Source organism: Kogia breviceps, chromosome 20 (assembly GCF_026419965.1).
Source record: "Kogia breviceps isolate mKogBre1 chromosome 20, mKogBre1 haplotype 1, whole genome shotgun sequence".
NCBI lineage: Eukaryota > Metazoa > Chordata > Mammalia > Artiodactyla > Physeteridae > Kogia > Kogia breviceps.
Genome location: NC_081329.1, coordinates 11,177,782 through 11,199,749, shown reverse-complemented (window position 1 = coordinate 11,199,749; position 21,968 = coordinate 11,177,782). Strand labels below are relative to the sequence as shown.

Sequence of the window (21,968 nt, the reverse complement as noted above, 5' to 3'; positions counted from 1 at the left end):
CCGGAAAACTGACAGCACAGCTTTCTAAAAGTCAGCCCCAATGCTTTATGTATGTGCGTTTGAACTCTATGTGAAAAATTATTTTACTCCATATTTTAAAAAGGCAGATTTTTCTCAACTACAATAAGACCTTCAACTATAATAAGTTCCAATAAAGTATAAAACCTCTTCACTCCGCAAAGTGACTTGCATGTGATAACAGTACTACCAGATATTTGACACTGAATTATTCTTCCAATTTAAAGAAGCTTAAAGATGCTATGTAACTGTAAAGATTCAGAATTTTATTGAAAGAACATCAAGTTACCTCTTCCAAGGAGTTCTAGGGAATAAGTGATGTAATCTTTCAGTTGGGCCATAAGGTAGGAACACTTCAGAGCTGTGGTCAGTATAGACGTGAGCAGGGTCCACCATCCTTCACTCCGATAATCACACATCACATAATCCAGCAACCTAACAGAGGACAAAATGTCAGACAGGCCGAGACAGCTTCACAAGAAAGGGTTTGAAGAGTTCATGGAGAAACTAAAATAAAGTGCTTTCGTCATTTTATATAAACTTAAGAAAATCTTCCTGAAATAGTTTAACAGGTATTTTCACATTAGGTAAATGTGAGGTTTCCTAAGACCCTGATAATGACTGCACCAGCAGACAATACTTGAAAAAATATCACGGAAATGGTGTTTAATAGAAGTAGGAATAAATATGGAAATAATAAATCCTTCAATACAGATTTCCATGTTAATTCTGCTGCAAGGGAATCAGAATACTTGTAAAAATACATAGTGAACAGAACTCACTTCAAAGCTTTGGTATAATCCTTGGCATAATAATATTCCTCTCCCATTTGAACCACTATAAAGGAAAAAAGACTGTATGAACATAATTTAACATTACTCAAAGTTGCACAAAGTTGTGGCATGTTACGGATACCTACTCAGATGACTTTTCATTCTTGGACACTTGTATTTCTTAAATTGCGCAACAGCATTGCTCAGAAGAGTTATTATTATTTCCTGTTAGAAAAGATAAAATGTGAAACATTCCAATAAAAATAATCTCATGTTTTCCTGGAATACTGTAAAAAATAGTTTATACCGGAAAAAAGCCTTACAGAGTGAACAACACTTCTCTCCTTCAGCTGAACAGCAAGAATCCCCACCTTCTCTTTTTCAGGATCAGAAAGATCAAAGCCTGTAAAACATAGGCCACAACCCATTTTAGAAACAGCTCATGTAACACAAGCCCTTCACACGAACACTGGATGGGTACACTCCTTGAATCCTTCCTATACAGTGTACTTAAGATTCTTAAACATTCTAGAATTCTATAGATCCTAAGAGATAGCTTTATTAGCATGGAATCTTCCCTGTGGTCTCTGTTCTGAAGGGCACTGAGCTCTGTACTCTTTTGCCCAGTGGAATCAACCACCTCAAAAGTAATACCTTTCCTGTAGATTAAAGTAAATAATTTCTTAACAAAAAGTTTAATGGCCATAGAAATTGCTCAAATTAAGTGTGTATAAAACAAAAAAGATAGAGAAATTATTTTTAAGGTGGTTCAAGTAATGATGTTCTAAAATGTCAAACACAAAAAATCGTTAAACTTAACTGGAATTAAAATATTTAAATAGACCAGAGTGGCTTACTAATTGTGTCATTTAAGACAACAGATGTCCAAAAATTTTAGTCACATCTACATCTTTAATTATAAGTCATTCTAAGACATAGTGATAAAAACAACACATTTTAAAAGTAAGTCTTAAAAAGTGTTTAAAAAGCACATATTTTTACCTCAACGTAATTTGTTATACTAGTGCAGCCATGGAAAAATTATGAGAGCAACCTTTTGCTTCTGAGGTTGAGAGAAAGGGAAAGTGGAAAAGATTATTTACTCAGTACTCCTTGTCGCCATGATCGTTGTCCATAGAAGTCAAGAACTCCTGTCTGTGTGTCTAAGGGATCAGGACTGGGGTACGTTACAGAAGCCTGCAAAGTAAAACACAACCCATCAAAACCAACTCTTCCTCAATCTTTTTTTGTTGTTGTTTTGTTTTGCTTTGTTTGTTTGTTTTTGCGGTACACGGGCCTCTCACTGCTGTGGCCTCTCCCGCTGCGGAGCACAGGCTCCAGACTCACAGGCTCAGCGGTCATGGCTCACGGGCCCAGCCGCTCTGCGGCACGTGGGATCTTCCCGGACCGGGGCACGAACCCGTGTCCCCTGCATCGGCAGGCGGACTCCCAACCACTGCGCCGCTAGGGAAGCCGTTCCTCAATCTTTGTTAGAATAAAAAAGCTTTCATAAATACGAATAACACATTCAAATATCAAAGTTGTGAATATTTTAATATAAATTAAATTTTCATAAAATTAAACAAGAAATATTTCATTTAATATTAGGTAGTCTTATAAAAATTAAGTTAAATAAATCAACCTGATTCTGACAAATGATTTCATAGTAACTAAATGCTCTACATTTTCTTTTATAAAACAGTAAAAATACATTACAAATTAAATTTGATGGTTATTCCATATGTATAAGTGTTTTTTGTGCAAATAATGTTATAGGAGTTTTGAAAAGAAGACACTATTTTCCTTTTTTATTGCATGTGTATTAAGTCTTGGTACTGATGGGGGAAGGATATTTTTGGCACCAGAATTTACAAATTTATACCGCTTTTCTTTTTTATAACTTTTCCCTCTAAAACCAAGATGTAATACAAGTAATTGTTAAAAAATGCAGAAAACGTCCAAAAAGAAAAGGATAAAAATTTAAATTACCTATAGACCTACTACCACTGTTAACAATGTATATACATTATTCTTCCAGATTTTGTATGCAAACGTTTATTTGTCATCAGCTGAAATAATTTTTCAACCTGCTTTTTTCTTTTAAATACATTCTGTATATCTCACCATATTATTAAAGATTCTTCCAAAACGTTATTTTTCATGGCTGCCTGCTGTTCCACATTGTAACAGATTCCCTATAGCTGTTCACACTGTTATTTTTATTTTACATTCCAATTAAGAAATCTGTCAGAACTCTATAAATAAATTTTAATACTTATCTCTTAGGATCTCTTATCTGCCTTAGGCTTCCTGAATATGAAATTCTGGGTCAAAAGAAAGGCATGATTTTGAAGCTTCTTAATTTATTACTTAACAGAAATATTATTTTACATTCCAGTCAATATTTGCTAATGCCCATTTCCTCATATCCATACAAGACCCAGTTTTAATCACCTTTTAAAATACTGTGCTCAAATATAATATGCCAAACTTTTAAAATATAATACATGCAATGAAATTATACATCATATACAAATAACATGGTAGAAAATAGTCTAGGTATATCAAGATTTAAGGGGAAAAAATCCAAGCATTTAAAGTACTAACATGCAAACTGTTTTTTTTTTTTTGAACAGTTTTTTAAGTAGCATTGTTGTTAAAATTCACCCATCTTCAGAGAAGAAATCTGAGGTTTTAAGTGAAAATAAACTGATATAACTATGTGAATGTAAATATCTCTATCTATATACACACAACATGTTCTTATTTTAAAGGTGCTTATGGGGAAACTGGTATTTAAATATAATCATCCAAGAGAAGGCAAAATGAAAATGTCAAGTTTAAGAAAGGATGCAGTTAACATCCTCAAAGAGATTCTTTAGAGTTTTCCATAGAGGAGAACCCCAGGAAGAGAAAGAAGGCCAGCGTTATGCTCTCCAGTGGGTCAAAATAAAGCACATTTCTCAGTGTCCTTCAAACGCTAGCAGTGATCACAGAAACAGAACAATGGATTTACAGTATGGCATGGACTAAACTGTGGCTTTTATTTTAAAGTAACTTTCTCTCCTCTAAATCACTGACATCGCTAATCATAAATCAGTTCTTCAAAGAAAAACTTCTGCTTAATTCACAGGTGAAAATAGAGTACTCAGGCTAAAATGGAAAATAACCCTAATTCCTGAAAATATAAAAGATAGAAACTTGTTACATGCAAAGGCCTGGAAAAAATTATCAACACCAATCAGTATTATCTTCTTTCAAGAGAAGGTTAATAGATTTCCTAAATGCCAGATAATACAGGAGTCATTGACTTACTTCATGGTTACAGAGGGTTTTCGTAAGCTGTTTCCGCTCCTGGGCATAGTATGCTGCCTGCTGGTAATAGAAACCAGGATTCTGAGTTTGAATAGCTGTCAACCCCAACTTGATAGCTTCATCAAATAAATCTCCAAAGGCCTGGAATCTTAAAGAAATAAAAAAATGTAATGAAAAAGAAAAAGGAAAGAAAAAGCAGCTTACTTCTAGTAGTTATTCATCCTGGAACCATAACCTCAGCAGACTGTATCAAAATAATGCTACTGCTGAACTATTAACTGTGGGAATTTCTTTGTAAATACTAACACACATTAAGCGTAGGTTACAGAAAAATTATTTAAGTCAACTCTTCTGTGTTAGCAGGTCTTTATAAATATACCATCAAGCCAGATGTCAACATAGTTCCCACCACTCAAATACATCCATGTTTCTGGGAAAAGTTTCATTTTAGCAATTTTTAGTCATCAGCCTCAGAGAGCAAGTTCCACGTCAGTGGGGATACTGTCTATTCACTGCTATATTCTCGGTATCTAGACACATGGTGGAAACTTGATATATATATATATATATATATATAGAATGAAAGAGAGGGTCCCAGGAACTAGCTAATTTCCATTAAGAAACTGTATGAATCAGTATCTACCATTACTGGGAACATACTTATGGTGGATGGTTAAAAACCTACTTACTGACAAAAGTCTTAGTTCAATTTAGAATCAAAGTCCATGCTAACTGCATTCCTCCAAACCCCAAGTATTTGTTTAAAAAACATTCTGAAAATACAATTTAAAACATACTGTTTAGACATCCATGCAGCATGCTCAAAAGACAAGTCTGCACTTCCGATTTTTTTCTTACACAAGTCGATGTGCTTTCGGAACTGAGCAATTGCGTCCAGCGGGGTGTTGTGCTGAAAACACAGCCTACAGATCTGGAAGATGTAAAATCAACCCCACAGTAGAGAAGAAAACCAAAGTCAAAAGGCGTATTCATTTAAAAATATATAAAAATTGAGACTAACTTTAAAAAGAGTACGGAATTTCCTTCTCTGAAGTTCAATAGAATTGAAGTGCAACAGAACTGATTTTCTCTATTAGAAAGGTTATGCTAAAAACAGAGGTTATGTCCCTTTGATTAATGAAATAAAATTATTCACTATTTGTAATGAATCTATTCTATACCTTACAAAAGTTTTTTAAAGTATAGAATAAAGAAATATTAAAACCCAATGAAGAGCATAAAGACGGGCAAAAATGAAATATTTCTAACAGGTAACTGAGAAAGGACAGATTAAGTTTTAGAACTGTCAGAAAGCTAAAGATATTTTGTAGAACAAGTACAGCACAGTAGCCTCCATATCAAATGAGGATTACAGAAATTCTTGAAAAATTATCTGGGATGTTATTTCAAAGTAATAATCTATATGTATGCAGGGTAAATGAAAAAAAAGAAGAAACAAAGCCTAAATTTATTTCCACATGCTTATTACCGCTTTTAATTTTATTTTCTTAGGTATAAGGGAATACATGAAAAGTTAAATCTCTCATCCATCCCTGTCCCTCAGCCATCCAATTTCCCTCTCTAGAGGCAACAAGCTCCCAGCATACATTTGGTGATATATTCTGTCCACAGACAAGTGTGTATGTGCATTTACAAATAAACTATTATTTTTATACAAATAGCATCACACTAAATATGCTGCTTTGTGCCTTACTTTTTTCACCTAACAATCTATCTTGGATATCATTCCATTTCAATGCATGGAGCTGCTTCATTCTTGATAGTTGTGTAATATTTCGTTGTTTGGAGTTATAATTTATATTGGCCAGTCAGTTATTGTGGGGTTGTTTCCAACCTTTTCCTATCACAAGAGGCAATAAATATCCTTACATATGTGATTTGCAAGTCTTAGCACATACGAGGGATAAATTTCCCAAAATGGAATTGCTAGGTCAAAAGGAATATCCACTTTAAATCTGCACTGTCATTGCAAAAATAGCCTCTATAGAAGCTGTACTAATTTACACTTTTACACAAGCAGTGAACAAAGTGTGTCTCTGCCCTTACATTACTAACCCAGTGCCAGCCTCTTTAAAAGATGAGTGTGGAAAGATTAAAAGCCAAACAAAAAGCCTCATCTGCCTTCTGGGGGTGTCTATTTCTACCATATACAACCTTAAAATGCTCACATAACAGATATAAAAGTTTTCTCTAAGGGGAACAGGTACACCTTTTCTATGGCTGGCCCTTAAACCAAGGAAGGCTAACCTAGTTCTAATAAGTGGACGCTTCTAAAATTCAATACTGTAAGCAGCTTTCTTCTCACTCCCTCCTGCACCCACTTAAAAACAAACAAAAGACCCTCCTCAAGGAGTTTTACAAAGATAAAACTCCTCTAAATGAGAACTCTGGGACCATAGCTCAAAACCAAGCATTACAATCAGGCTGCTAAGAACCAGGGCGCTCCTTGAGATAAAGGACATAAAATAGCAAAGCATAATTCACCGAATACTCACTTTTCAGAGCAAGTGAGTCATCTGGTTTTCCAAACTTTAAAAAGATACTCCAATATTTAAAGCCAAATTTTGTTTATTTGGAAGTAGAACTATTACCTTGTAGTTTATAAATCCTGCCATGGTCTTAATTTCCAGAATATTAGTTTCATGGGCTCTCAATTCATGTACAAGATTATAGGCTGTCCTGTAATTCCTAATATAAACATGGGGAATGTAGTTAATTATAATATAAATTAATTTTAAGAAAAGATTCCTAAGAGCAAAATTATTAGAAATAACAGAAACAATATTTACTCAACATTTCTTAGCACTCAACAGCTCAATAATAACATACACACAACAATCTCTGATGTCCTGAAAAATGATATATTGGTTCATTATGTGTGGGAGGAATCAATGACTTTTCACTAAGAACAGAACCACTGTACACTGCTGTCATTAACATCTCCCTATAACTGATAGGAATTCAGCTGCAAAATGAAAGTAAAGCGGAAAAGTGTGCAGTTACATGACAAAATTAACATTCTGCTTAAAAAAATTAGTATTTTTTTAAAGTACCGTGTTGAGCTTCTCAAACAAACAGAAATTGTATTAGCGAAGAAGGTGCTATCAAGACAGAGATGGGTCAACAGCTTTAAACCCAAGTATCTCCACAACTGAAATGGGTATCACTGGTCTTGCATATGGGCTGCAGTGGGGATGCCCTCAGGGCAGCTAGCGCTGAAGGAGAGAATAGTGTGAGAAAGGAAAGTCTGATAGAAGATGGAAGGTAATGAGAAAATCTCAGTCTTCTCCAAAGAAAAGTGTTTGCTCCTAACTTCTCCACGTAACATTTTTCTTTCCAGAACTGAGTTTGAACAGAATTGGAATTGAGGGTGTTTCACTAATATCACGGATAAAAAATGAACTACATTAAAAACAACTAAAACTATATGAAGTTTGAGATTTGTAGAACACAATTTGGTGCTTAGCACCTCATTAGCAACAAAAGAGAGGAGGTTTCTGCAATATTCCTCTGAATGACAGACTTTATTTATTTCTCTGTTCCACCCTCCCATGTATATTTAGCCTCTCCCCAATTTTAGGATATATAGCTGGTTTTTATCCTTTTGCTACACTGGCACTGTTAATCTTAAAAAATTGAGTTAAAGCTAGAAAGAGATGTTTTATTAAATTGTTTAGTAAAATAAAAGCAAAGGGATACAATGCCTAACCACTGCCAACACATCTGCAACTACTCTTCAAAGCTCTAAGCAGAGCCTTAGAATGAAAAATGGGACTTCCCTGGTGGCGCAGTGGTTAAGAATCTGCCTGCCAATGCAGGGGACACAGGTTCGAGCCCTGGTCAGGGAAGATCCCACATGCTGCAGAGCAACCAAGCCTGTGCGCCACAACTACTGAGCCTGCATGCTGCAATTACTGAAGCCTGTATGCCTAGAGCCCGTGCTCCGCAACAAGAGGACCCACTGCAATGAGAAGCCCGCGCACCGCAATGACGAATAGCCCCCGCTCGCTGCAACTACAGAAAAGTCTGTGTGCAGCAACGAAGACCCAATGCAGCCAAAAATAAATAAATAAATAAATTTTTAAAAGAATGAAAAATGATGCTACTGGCAGGTATTATCAACTAAAAAAAATTAATTAAAATAAAATCATAATTGAATTGAATATATGTACTATACACCTTAAGATATTCAGTCTGATTCACATAATGTTTAATACACATGAAACTTTGAAAATCAGTCTTAACACAAGGATTTTACTGAGTATACAAATAAGAAGTAGGTAACAGAATGGGAAAAATTTTAATATGTTTCTTTAGATCATGAAATTTAATTAAATTATACCAGAAAGCTTTCGGACACTATAAAATTTACTTCTGATAATAAAATGGATATATTTTTTAAAAACTCAAATATATTCCATTTAACTAGAAAAATTAAAGTGAATATTACAAACCTGACTCTAACCAACACAAACATTTTAAACTTGAAGTTTGGTTGAGATTCAGAAATTGCCACTACTATATTATTGTTAACATAAAGAAAAATTTAGTTTGACAACTGTTAGAAACTTACTTCAGAGCATTTTGTGTATCTTGTTTCAACTCACTGAAGAAAGCTATTTTGAACTGATGTCTAACAAATAAAAGCTGAAAAGAAGAATGGAAAAAAAATATCATTATTACACATATTCTCTTAAAAATGTAAAAATTACAATAATGTTTAAGAGGAGACCTAAAAGTATGAAGGAAAAATATCCAAAATTAAAGTTCAAGAATTATTCCAGTAAACAAGTGTAGTTAAGAAGGCTACCAAAATCTATCTTCAAGAGCTTTAAAGACAAAGAGGACAAAAGACAAAATAGTTTTTAAAAGCTTTAAAAAAAAACTTCAAAAGCACAGAAGCCATTTAAAAACATCAAAGTATTAAAGACATTAAATCATCTCCTCAAAAATAATCAATGATGAATAATCTAGTCTAGAATGCTGCTATTATTTCCTTCTTTAGGAAAAGACACGTACCTGGTGTGTTGTTTTATTCAAAAATTCTTTATGAGATTTCACTCTTCTAATCTCAGTGTAGTAATAAGTCTGTGCATGTTCGTAAAAGGCGTTCTCTAATCTGTTAAAAAAAGACCAACATTCAAACACTGAAGTTATTTTAAACCAAAGTGTTTTCAAGAATCATATTTATAAGACCTGAAAGTAAAATCCTGACAGAGATAATGTCTGCTTTACTTCATGATTAAGATAAAAAGTAAAGCAAAATATAAGCAAAACTTCTAGATAAAAAAAATCTAAAAAGAAGACCCACCAAAAGCCATTTAAAATTTTACAATCTAAGAAATAACTGATAAAAATAACTTTCTTGTAATTTGTAAAAATTAGGTAATCACTAATAATCTCCTATTATTTTATAATTTTATAAGTATAAAAAAACAGATATCTAATACTCAATTGGATTCAATTATCTTTTGTGACTGTGACATCTAGGGTTTAAAGATTAAGGAAAATAATGGGAAAAGGACCAAAAATGAGAAGTGGAAAATGAGGTGGAAATAACATTTGTATAAATTAAATCCTGCTTCATTCCAAAACTATGAGATTACAGAGGAACCAAGAAAATTTGCCTAGAGATGGATCAACAACTCCAAGTTCTGCTTGTGAAAGTAAGTACATATCAGAAGTATCTTCCTAGGGCATGAAAGAAAGCTGCATTCAAAGTCAGATAAGGATTGAACTTCAAGGTTCTTCCTCCTCAGAATAAAACAGAGTTCTGAAGCTGCATTCAAAGGCTTTAAATACATCTAAGAAAAATATGTAAAAATATGAAACAAAATAGAATAGTCAAAGCTTTAAAAATTCAGCATATATTCTAGGTTATTTACCTTATAATATAGCCCACAAGGTGGTCCGTATGGGGCAGTACAAACAAAGACTTCCCCGAGAGTTCACACGCATTGCACAAGGCTGCAGCCCTTTCTGAAGCAATGACATCTTCTCCTGTTGACAACAAGTGCCATAAAGAGAGAAAATAATTAATGCATTTTTTCTAAATGGACATTTCCCCAAATCAGTACAACATAATTAAGAAAAAAAACCCAAACCACTTTTTACCACATCTATAAGACCCCTGGAATCCTTGAGAGCTCTGTGGGGTGCTTAGAAGTTACACAGTACATATCTGTTAGGAGAACACTGTGGAATTTTCTACTAAGCCAAGATAGGCCAAGTAATGCCAACAGATATACCGCATAATTGTTTCAAAACCGTAAGTAAAAATGGAAGCAATAGTTCATGAAAGTTGTCTCCAAAACTATTTAAGACGCTTCAAGTTTCAAGACAGAAACAAAAAAAGTATTTTGGCTTCTCAAGTCTGAGATGGTAGAAGAAATACGCATTTGAAACCGGGACATTTTCTTATAGGAAACTAGAAATCCTACAGCATTTTTCTTTGCTCTATTGCAAGTTAAGAAAAAAAATATTACATAAGGAATATAATTTCAAGTAGATCTCAGATAAGCAAAAAACCTTCTTTTTTAAAAATCAAGTGAATAACTCTTTTGTCAATTGACATGTGCCTCCCTGGAGGTAAGGGGAACTAGGGAGCAGGGCTTGAGAAGATTTGCACTCTTTAATGTTTCTAATTTTTACAATAAGCATTTACTCATTCATTATTGGTACTTTTTAAAGTTAACACACCATATTTCCCATAACTGAATGAATGAAAGATTTCAACATTAAAAACTATGTCTCCTGGTAATAAGAATTGGAGGGATAAACCAATCAATTAGTTATTAATTAACCTTTTGCTACCTGGGGGCAAAGGGGTTTTCTTCTGAATCAGAACCACTGCAACTTTTGTGTTTCTCCCTTGTAAACTCTGCCTGCAGTGGAAAAATAACAATAAAATTTATTAAGTAATTAAACTGTTTTAACTTAAAAAATGTATTCAAGACTACATAAAACACAAGCTTGACAATTCAAAGAAAGACAAATTGCAACTTAAAAAGCCCAAGATCGGGGGAACTCTTTCCCTACATACCAAGAAACATACATGCCACAATGATTTAAATTTTAAAAGTATAATCTCAGATCAAGCTTCTGTTCCTTACAAAAATCTGCTTTAAAGGCAAAAGTTTAACATATACTTCAATGTAAAAGTTACACTACAACTTATTTATTTATAGTGATATATTAGTCATCCAAAAGAATTACTTTGAAATAAATGGTGATAAAGCAAAAAGTGTTTTATCAGACTAAATAGCAAATCACTATATCTCCCCCCAAAAAAATCGTAAATGCAAGAAAAAGCATTTGGAACTTCAGGTCAATTTGTCTTAGAAATTTCTTCACATTGCTTACCATGCCTCAAGTTAATATTAATGCTACCTATTGGAAGTGAACAGGCTTCACTGGAGGCCAGTGATCCCTGAATGACTCCTGCAGTCTTAACGGCACTCAGCTGCCTTCGATAAATGTCAGTAAACTCCAGATGTGAGCTTGACGCAACACAGTCAGCCTGACAACCGGGACCATACCTGACTATCTCCACTCTGGTCGCGCACTCAGACTGCTTTTCCTTCCACTGGGGCTCATCCCAGTCCAGCTCGTAGAACACAACCACCAGGGCTGGCACCAGATTCAGATGCTTGTTCATCCAGCCTGTCTTTAGGATCCCTTTGGGAATGTACCATTCATACGAAGTTCTCTGCAAACATGAGCCAAAGTTGAAAAGAGGCATCCTGACAACAAGAGCAGCAGAGATCACCTGTTGCGGAGTGCAGGCACTTCCTCTGCATCTGTCTCATTCAGTACGCGCGCCGCGCTTCTCACGTGAGGACATTCAGGCTTACAGAGATCAGGTCAGAGCTGGCAAGTTCTGCAGGTAGAATCTCAACCCGAGAGCCAGTACCATTTCCATTTAAAGACTGACCAAAGCCAAAGCATTTCTAAAGATATCAAGGCTTTCAAACACCCCGGAAGTAAACAGCCTTTTTCCCAATAAATTCTACTTATATTCCTCACCATCCCAGATTCCATTCTTGTAAAAGCTGTCAAATATTCTCTAAAACCCAATATGGCTTCATCTGCTTCAAAGTCATGTCACCAGGATGGCATTACACCTCACTTGTGGGTGAAAGAAAAAAGTGAAGGACAATTCTTAAATACAGAAGCATAAGGGCAGTCAGTGGGGGTCAGCGGTAAGTGCCATGTCGTGGGGAGGGGATGCCCTGAAGAACCCGGGTGAAATCTCAAATGACCCCCAAAGCACCCGCACGGGCCAGACTACTCCAGCTCACACTGGTCCAATGGTTATTCCACGTGAGGAAAGAGAGGACAGGAAGGAAATCTGACACAAAACACCTTGGGAACTCAGGAAAGAATGAGGAGGCGGAAAATGAGAATTCTGAAGAATGAATCCAGGAGGAAAGGGGTGAGTCGTGCTGGGCCGCTGGCCTTCCTTGACACAAACACCACATTAAAAAAAGTGTGTGGGGCTTCGCTGGTGGCACAGTGTTTGAGAGTCCGCCTGCCGATGCAGGGGACACGGGTTCGTGCCCCGGTCCGGGAGGATCCCACATGCCGCGGAGCGCCTGGGCCCGTGGGCCGTGGCCGCTGAGCCTGCGCGTCCGGAGCCTGTGCTCCGCAGCGGGAGAGGCCACAACAGTGAGAGGCCCGCGTACAGCGAAAAAAAAAAAAAAAAAAGTGTGGGGCTTCCCTGGTGGCACAGTGGTTAAGAATCCACCTGTCAATGAAGGGGATATGGGTTCGAGCCGTGGACCGGGAAGATCCCACATGCCGCGGAGCAACTAAGCCTGTGCGCCACAACTACTTAAGCCCGCGCTCCGCAACAAGAGAAGCCACCGCAATGAGAAGCCCGCACACCGCAACGAAGAGTAGCCCCTGCTCGCCACAACTAGAGAAAGCCCACGCGCAGCAATGAAGACCCAGCACAGCCAAAAATAAAATAAAAATTTATTTTTTTAAAAAAAGTGTGTAAGAGCCAGGGGTGCTATTGCTGCCCCAGCTTCAGAGAACGCTCATAGTTCCTAGGGCTGGGTAGAGACTGTGTCTCTGCTGCATGAGTCTCAAACACACGCAAAAGAATCAGCAGGTGACCAAATCTACAGGTCCTACGCCCCCCGAGTTTTACTGAGGACAGCCAGTGTTGACATGCTTAATAAACACCGCAGGTGATGATATACTTGGTCCAAAGACCAGTCTGTCAGAAACACTGCTCTAGGGAGAAAAAAAAGTAGGCAGTTTATTTTAATCAATGTGTCTTATTAAGTGACTTTCAGACCAACCTGAAAAGATTACAATAAATGACAAGTAAGTCAGTGTACACAACTTTCTTAAAAAGCAAACTGACATAATAAGCAATATATGTGTATGAGCTGCTATTATTAATTCATACTATCATCATTCTAAGTATTTTTTCTAAGTAAATCAGAGTCTCTCTACCATGATGTTCATTCTAAAAGTCAGTTTTGAACTTAATACCCCTCCTATTCCACACTGAATAAACTGTTTTAGTTTATGTAGAAGTCATCAAGGACAGAGAGTATGTATTATTTAAATTTCTATCACCAGCCTGTTGCATAGTTCCAGGTACTCTAAACCAAAGCAAGTGCTCAAAATATGTTTGTGAAATCAAACCAAACTGCAGAGACTATGGATTTTATAATGATACTGGCAATGGTGAGTGGGGAATGTGAGACCTTCCTTTTTAGAGAGGCCTTTGTTAAAATTATGGAGGCTTGGGGTCTCTTTTTAACAACAAATAAAAAATGGAAAACCTAGGCTCATAGGATAGAGAGCTTAATAGTTATACAGTAATTATTCTTCTGGAATGAAACATCTGGAGTTTTCTTTATGCACCACTGTAACCATACCCTTGATAAACTCAGGGGTTTTCCTGCAGATATAGGAACAGAAAAGATACACATATGCAAAGAAAGAGACAGATGGAGAAGGAGAGTCCCCTTGCAATGATAATGTCATTACCTTGGGTCTACATTTGGGATATTCATGGTCACCTGGGAGCACCTTGAAAGAAATTGGTACCCGATCAGCCCTCCGATTGGCACAGAAAGCATCCCAGACAGCTCGATGGACAGCATTATAAACCACGTCCAGGCCCGTGAGAGTAACAAAAGCCATAGGCCGACAACATAATTCCACAGGGAAGTCCCATTGTGTGGGGCTCATGTTCAAGGTGTCAGGAAAATTCTGAAATACAAATGTTAATACGTTAATAATTAATTTCTTAAAAGCCCACATCCACATCTAACATATGAACCTCCACCATTTGAAAAACATTACAAAGAGGTGAAAGTCTTTGAGTGTCTACAAACTGTCAAGCAAATCCAAAAGAAGAGAGCAAAAGGGCAAACTTTAATTCTTGAATTGGACCTATTAAAATTTAATAACTATTGGTATAATATTTTAAAAAATCTTTCATATACAAGGGTTGCAGTCAACTTTAAGACAAATCACTATTTCCAGTAACATCTCAAAACCACACAAAACTCTGGGATAAGCAAACCAGGAAAGCGGGAGGGTGATCAAACTACTGATTTCAGTTATAAAGAAAAACAATGATTGACTTACATATACAATAAAGCGCAACTATCTCTAATTTCTCTGTAATTGCTAACATCTAATTTCTGATTTCCTGAGATATCATTAAAATAATATGCTAATTATCTAAGTAGCTATGTTTTCTCATTTCTCCACAATACAAATGTACTACTTAAAGGAAAATCTACAAGGGAAAAGCTAATAATGAATGGAAACCTCTAGGAGGACACGTTTCTACTGTGCCCTTTAGCTGAGAAGCGGTCTATATCAATCCAAGATGCACTACGTTTTGAAAAGCAATTATATAAAAGTGTTTATTGTGAACAAAATTATTATATTTTAAGAATAATTTCTCATTTTCAAAAACATGTATCATATGGTTGGTTTAAAGGGTGATCTCCACCAGTATATCATACAGGACTCAAATACAATTTCTGTGAGAAGTTAGGAGCACTTAGGCCACCACTTGATCAGCAAAACAGTATTTTTAACTGAAAAGTTAATTTAGTAAAGACTATTAGGCTTCTCACACTTAAGTACTGACAGAACAATGGGTACTAGATAATTGGTTTGAAAGCCTATCAAAAATGACAAATGTCCACAATAGACAGAAGTTTTAGAATTGCTTAAACAGATATTCTGAGGACACGATTAAGGTACGAGAGCAAAGGACGGCATGTTCAGAAACAGATTCTAGTTCTAGTGAATTTGGGGTGAAAATAAAAAAGAGATGGTCAAAACACAATTTAGGTACCACTGCTTGCTCCCAAAGAGTCTAGATTAGAGCCCTAAATACCCACTTCCTTTAATAACCCCAGAGGCTCAAGAGAATTAGCTGTGTCCTTTGAATATGGAGTGGAAATAAGGGGAAACAGAAATGATGTTTAAATCACTTAAAATCACAATCCTGTCCAAGAGAAATATAATATAAACTACATAAGTAATTTAAAATTTTCTAGTAGTCACATTAAAAAAGTAAAGAAAGGGATGAAATTAATTTTAATGATATTCTACTTAACCAATATGTCCAAAATATTATCAATTCAACATTACTATAAAAGTTATTAGTGAGATGTTTTACGTTTTTTAACACTATGTTTCCAAAGTCTGGTGTGTATTGTACACTCGGAGCACATCTAGCCTATTTCAAATGCTCAATAGCTACCTATGGCGACTGGCTACTATACCAGACAGTGCAGCTCTAAATTACGGTAACTCTGTCCCAAAATAACTGTACGAAAATTGTATCAGAAATTCTTGCCATATTGTACCTTAAAAGCTTTGGCATTTGAAATGGCTGTGCCTATTCGGTGACAAAAAATGGGAAGAATATCAGCAAAGGACAAGTGCAGAGGTATATGGATCTCGATGAAGCCTATAGGAGAAATTTCCAGATCTCCTGGAAAAAATCAATGAAGCAACGAATCAAACTATGACCTGGAAGGAGATGCAGAAGTAGGAAGCGAACACTCTGGATGGGAGATCGTGTAGTGCAATGGAAGTCGTCTGGAAGCTGGCGTGGTCATAAAATTATAAGGAAGACTCTTAGAAAGAATGACGGACTCCAAAGAAAGGTGACCTAATGAAAGTGGCAGGTTAAAAAAAATAATGCAGTCACTATTTTTTAGGACACAAGGCCAGTAAGGATGGGATTCAAAGATGTCCAACTACAAAACAATCAAAAGAGGAAGGACAGTTTGGGGCCGGGATGGTGAAACAAAAGCTGATGTTGAGGATGTGAAGCAACAGCCCAACTTAGGAAAAGATACCACCCCAGGGTCGCAGAATCCTGCTCCGGTAGCTCCTATGAAGAAACGCTGCAGCTCTCAAGGCAGACGCTATCTTCCTCCTCTCCTCCCCTACCCCCCTTAACCTGGAGACCCTAGAAATAGGTGTGTCTTTTCTTTAGAAGCTAAAAGAGAAATGCACTCGCTGATGCTGTACGAAATCACAGGACCCCCAAACCAGCACCGTTAAGCGCTAGCAATCTCCCTCGGCGGTCTCGCCCGGCCCCACTGGTCTCCCGACCCGGACTCACCCAGGCCGCACGCCCCGAGCCCGCTGCAGCTGTGGCCGGTCGCCGCCAGCCGGGGGAGAACCAGGGGATGCAGGCGGCGGGAGCTGGGGGTGGCTGTCACAAAACGCCGAGGGCCGTCCCTACCGCCACCGCCCCTCAGCCGGGGCCCACAGGCGAGACTTCCCAGGGCCCACCCGCGCAGGCACAGGAAGCACTTTCTGGGCTTGACTGACAGCGTTCTAGGCCAATCGCCGTCCAGGAACTCTACGCTGCTCCACGAAACGTAAGGAAGACGCTCCGCTTCCTAGAGGAGCAGGAGCTGGGGGCGGGGAGAGAAGGAGCCAATAGGAGAAGCGAGAAGGAGGGGGCGGGGTCTCTGCCGTTACCGCCTTTCTGCCGCTCCTGCGACTCGCTGGCTTGCCTGTTGGGGAGGCCGCTGGCTCCCCGCTTGCAACCATCCGCCGACGGCTTCGCGCTGCCCGGGGACCGGGAACCTGCGAGACTCTCGTCTGCGGTGCTAAGGGTGTGCCTCAGCAGCCCAAGGCGCGGAAGAGGGGCGCCCCGGCCTTGGGGCCACTGCCCTCGCTTTATTTTCGTTGTCGCGAACGCCGTCCGCCCGGGAGGCGCCCCGTGACCGGCGCGATGAGTGCCAACGAGGACCAGGAGGTGAGTCCGGGTGGACGCTCCTTTCCCGCGCAGGCGCGGTGCCCCTCCCCGGCCCCGCACGTGCCCTCGCCTCTACGGTGGCAGCCTGGCTGAGGTGCCCTAAGTTTGCGGGTGTCCTGCGCTGAGAGGCCCAGAGCGCCTACCTGGGTAGGGGACCACCTCTGCCCTTCCTCCCCCCGCACTGCAGTTTTGAGTTTTGCAAACCCTGGAGTTCCCCCCCAGGTCTCCTGATAACGAGGGCGAGTGTCCTTGGCCCGCGACCCGGTGCACTTAGCTCGCCTTAAATCCCGTGTGTTGTTCAGCGACTGTGTTCTGAGTTAGGCTCTTTGGGAATCTAATCACCTATACATTTTAAAATCTTTTGTCTGGTAGAGAAAGTTAATTGAGTTAGTTAAATTTCTGGTGCAGGGAAATAATGACACTAGTGTCTTCTGGCCATATTGCTTGGTGGAAGGAATCATTTAATAGATTCATCTGATAGTTGTTCAGTGGATACGAAGTCTGTTTTGACCATCCATGTACTACCGGAATTGTATGGTTTACACTCAGATATTTTCTCGTGAAATGCCACTTTGACATTGAATCATATGATATTAGAGTTGTAAGTAGGAGTTCACTTTTCATTTAGAGTATACTGCTTGAAAGTTAGTACTTTTACATGACACATATCATGGAATTTCGGTATTGGACGTTACCTTTAAAGAAGACCCAAAGTTCAACAAGCTACGATGTCTGAATCCTTCTAAAATATTCTTGCCAGTTGAGTTTCTAAGCTAAGGCGTGAACAGTTCTTACTGTGTAACGTGGAGCGTATAGTGTAAGGTTTCTCAAAGTTTGGCCCCTGGACCACCGCCTAGAACCGTTTGGATGGTTGTTAGAAAAACAGTTACCTGCACTCTAGCTCACATTTAATGAACTGAAATTCCTGCGGTGAGAACCAGCCATCTCAATTTAACAGTAAAATAGCATCTTCTTCCACAGGACTGTTTTTCAGATGTTTGAAGACCATTTTCCTGCCCAGTTTTTCAGACCTCCTCCTCTCATACCAACTGTTCCTTTTAGCTCTTCTCCATTTGTTCATTCTTTTTAGTTCCTTCACTCTTCTGGAATTGTGTATCTGTGGACGCATTATAACTTTATTTATGTTCTTTTTTTAAAATTGGGGCATTGCAGTTTTCTACAGTTAGATTTACTGTCAGCAAAAACCCTTAAAGTGCTTTATGCCGAGCAGTTTGTCTTTCATCTTCTGCTCTGTATGTTTAGGTACCTAAGGACAAGTTCTTCTACTTACCCTGTAAAGTTTCATCTTGTTAGATTGTTTTTAAAGGGCTTTTAAAATTCTTCTTCTGCTGCCAGCATGATTCACTGTCCCATCAAATTGTCATCCACAAATTTGCTAAGCCTGCCTCCAATTTTTGTTCCTGTCCAAGTCATTTAATTGAAATATAGGAAAGGATTAAGGATAGAAGGAGCAGCACTACCTTTTGAGTAATGTTGTTTTTCTAATCTCATCTCAGTTATTCCTTGATCCAGTTTGAATTCTTATATATTTTTTTTCTGTGAAGGTAGCAAGAGAAACCCATGGGGCCTTGCTGAAATCTAGGTAGACTGTTTTGTCTCTTTCCCTAATGTACCAATCCAGTCACCCTCCCTAAGAAGGGTTGTGAACATACCTTGTTTTTCATATTCTTGCCAAGTCGTAGGGGCTACTCTTTTTTAGCGGCACGCGGGCCTCTCACCGCTGTGGCCTCTCCCGTTGCGGAGCACAGGCTCCGGACGCGCAGGCTCAGCGTCCATGGCTCACGGGCCCAGCCGCTCCGCGGCACGTGGGATCCTCCCAGACCGGGGCACGAACCCGTGTCCCCTGCATCGGCAGGCGGACTCTCAACCACTGCGCCACCAGGGAAGGCTGCAAACTCTTTCTTTAATGATCTGTCTTAAAATGTTGTCTATGTAGGTCAAACTCACCATCCTGTAGTTTGTAGAATTCTCAACATGCATCTTTTTGAAAACGAAAATATCTGCGGAAGTGCAGTCTTTCTTTTCTTTACCTCTTCTGAGGTCTTTGTCAGTGATCACAACAGTGATTGGGTCTTCTCATTTTTAAGCCCACAGCATTCTAGGAAGTATTTCCAGCCAAGGATTGCTAGTTACATTTTCTCTTGCAGTCCTTTTTCCCATCTTGGATAGATAGATACTTGTCAGCCTCTTTCTAACTACCATTTTTTAAAGTTCTTTTTATTGTCCGTAAGTGTTTTTTCAAGTTTTGTTATCCTTCTGTGGTAAGGATTACAAATATAAATAGTACGTGTAAACCATGGGGAATGACTGTGTTTCATACTTCTTGTCCACAAGTGTAATGTTCTTTCTACCCCAGGCTAGCCTTTAGCAGAGGGAGAAAACACAGGCTCTGGAGTTCCTTTAAACTGAATCTTATTTTCCTCCCTAGTAGGAAGGAGAAAACAGTAAGATCTTCATAGGATTGATGTGAGAATTAGGTGAGATAATCCACTGCAAAATGCTTAGCGGTGCCTGGCGCATAGTGTTAAAGAGAGGATTAGGATTGTGATGTGTTAGTATATATGCACCTGGGTCATAAACGTTGAAGGCCATGTAAGTCAGCCAAGTTTTATGCTGTTGAGTGGACTTGAACCAGAAACAAAAGATCCTCTATTTCTAATCCGTTTATATGACTAAACAACGCTCATGTGGTTCATTTTTTTCAGATGGAACTGGAGGCATTGCGTTCTATTTATGAAGGAGATGAAAGTTTCCGGGAATTAAGTCCGGTTTCATTTCAATATAGGGTAAGACCTGGCATGAATAGAAGCGCTTACTACTTTGTTGGAAAAGACGAAAGTTGCTTTTTAAAATGCTGGGGGGGTTTTTTGTTTGTTTTTTAATTTAGTGGTTTACATTTATTATGTCTTTGGATTTGCTGAAGCATTTAAATGAAAACTCATCACCATGACATGAGTTACTTTCAACTTTTGAAAACTTAATTCAGAAACTTTTAAAAACTAAGGTAAATGTTTTTATTGTAAGAGGATTTTAAAATGTTAGAAACAGAAGAAACATTAGAAATTATGTGGTTTTACCTTCTAATCTTAAAGATAACTTCTCAGTCCTAACTTCCCAAGCTCCCATAGCTGATATTGATGTTAGGGTTAAAATCCAGGTCTCTAGTCCAAGTCTAGCATTCTTTTTACTACCCTATAATTTAGTCAAGAAAAGTTGATATTTTCTTAATTCTGTATTACCAATGTGCGTGAATATTTTATGCGTATGTGAAATGTCAATTTCTCTTTAAAATAAAGGTTGCTTATAACTCTTTTTCAACGTGGAGCAGTACCAGTATTTTATTTTATAAATAACATAAACCGTTTATCTGAATGATTTTAAGTAGTAGTGGGTGGTATGGAAAACTTTTTTTATAAAAGACTTATGCAAGATTTATGGTTGTTAACATTGTTACCATTTAAAATAAACTGTTTGAGAAATGGTCCTTATACGTGATCATTATCACTTCACAGGGAGTAAATCCCTTCTAGTTATTTTTTTTAGGAACTCCCCTCTCTGCTCAGTGCTTCTCAATTCCCTTTCAAGCTCCACAGTCCTTACACCACTCCACGTATACACAGCAGAGACTTTTAATGGCCGAAGGTAACAGTGGAGTTAAGCCCTGGGCCCTTCTGTTTGAATCCACCCGTCCCCCCCAGACTTCCCCGACCACGGCCCCTGTCCCCTAGCAAATGGGAGAGTCCCCTGTACTTCCCCAAATGTCCATGCTAACACCAGCCGCTACTCACTGAGCTCACAGTATACAGGATGCTGTAGGACTTGTGTGTGTCCTGTCGGGTGGACACTGATGCGACCTGTAGGATGGATTTATGGGCAGTGAAGTGTGACGTTTGGACACAGTGAGCTGAGTCACAGGACCTGGGGTTCGGTTCTGGCTGAGTCCTGGTCACACCCTGGGTTCCTGCACAGACAAGGCTAGCAGCCTTCTCAGTGACTCCCCCCTTTCTGGTCTTACTGCAGCTTCCCTGGTGATGCTTCACCACTAGGCCTCCCCCTACTTCTAGCTGGCTGTCTGAAATACAGAATGAGTTATCCCAGTGCTTTGTTTAAAAAGGTTTCTCCATTCCTGTAGAATGAGGACTAAACTCCTCAGCTTGACACCCAGTGCCTTCTGTTTGCGTTGGACTGTGTCTCCAGACTTTCCTAGCACTGGCGTCTGTTAGACGTGATACCTTGTTAAATGTGTCCCTGCATTGTCCTCAATACTCTGTCTGGGACACACGGTTTGCCCTTGCCCTCACCTCTCATGCCTTACGCATCCTACTCCTCCGTTAGTGCTTACCCCAAGCCTCCTCTCTGTCCCCTGCCTTCAAAGTAGAATCGGCTAGTCCCCATTTCCTCATGCTATGTTCTGTCCCTTTGGAACTTTTCGTAGTGCCGCAGTTTAGTGAGTCGTCGGAAGGTCTGTCTCCCTTGAAGACAGTAGTGGTCTTGTCTCTTGGGTAACGCACAGCGTGAGGCATGTGGCACTTTGTTTCTACATACACTTTGAG

The 21,968-nt window shown here is 38.7% G+C and overlaps 2 protein-coding genes across 14 annotated transcripts in view; one reads left to right on the top strand and one right to left on the bottom strand.

The window, feature by feature from the left end:
* Positions 1–21,968, bottom strand: part of TRAPPC11 (trafficking protein particle complex subunit 11) — a 121,883-nt gene that overhangs the window by 25,672 nt on the left and 74,243 nt on the right. The window contains exons 1-16 of one of the 4 annotated variants that reach the window (XM_067022582.1): positions 17,115–17,343; positions 16,149–16,290; positions 14,136–14,360; positions 11,666–11,835; positions 10,941–11,011; positions 10,013–10,127; positions 9,147–9,246; positions 8,701–8,774; positions 6,719–6,815; positions 4,904–5,037; positions 4,107–4,254; positions 1,895–1,988; positions 1,115–1,194; positions 938–1,016; positions 801–855; positions 308–453 (exon numbers count right to left, since the gene is read on the bottom strand). In XM_067022582.1, the coding sequence (XP_066878683.1) occupies positions 308–453; positions 801–855; positions 938–1,016; positions 1,115–1,194; positions 1,895–1,988; positions 4,107–4,254; positions 4,904–5,037; positions 6,719–6,815; positions 8,701–8,774; positions 9,147–9,246; positions 10,013–10,127; positions 10,941–11,011; positions 11,666–11,835; positions 14,136–14,339 (1,567 nt within the window). In that variant the 5' untranslated portion in view covers positions 14,340–14,360; positions 16,149–16,290; positions 17,115–17,343. Of the gene's footprint in view, positions 1–307; positions 454–800; positions 856–937; positions 1,017–1,114; positions 1,195–1,894; positions 1,989–4,106; positions 4,255–4,903; positions 5,038–6,718; positions 6,816–8,700; positions 8,775–9,146; positions 9,247–10,012; positions 10,128–10,940; positions 11,012–11,665; positions 11,836–14,135; positions 14,361–16,148; positions 16,291–16,749; positions 17,377–21,968 lie in introns of those variants that run through there. The other 3 variants (XM_067022581.1, XM_059049570.2, XM_067022583.1) reach the window with 3 other exon arrangements.
* Positions 17,105–21,968, top strand: part of RWDD4 (RWD domain containing 4) — a 28,108-nt gene continuing 23,244 nt past the window's right edge. For 9 of the 10 annotated variants that reach the window (XR_010838508.1, XR_010838507.1, XR_010838514.1 and 6 more), the window contains exons 1-2: positions 17,119–17,394; positions 20,121–20,201. Coding sequence is in view for 2 of the 10 variants with exons in the window: in XM_059049182.2 (XP_058905165.1) it covers positions 17,371–17,394; positions 20,121–20,201 (105 nt within the window). In the remaining 8 variants the exon portion in view is untranslated. Of the gene's footprint in view, positions 17,395–20,120; positions 20,202–21,968 lie in introns of all 10 variants that reach the window. The other variant, XM_067022584.1, reaches the window with a different exon arrangement.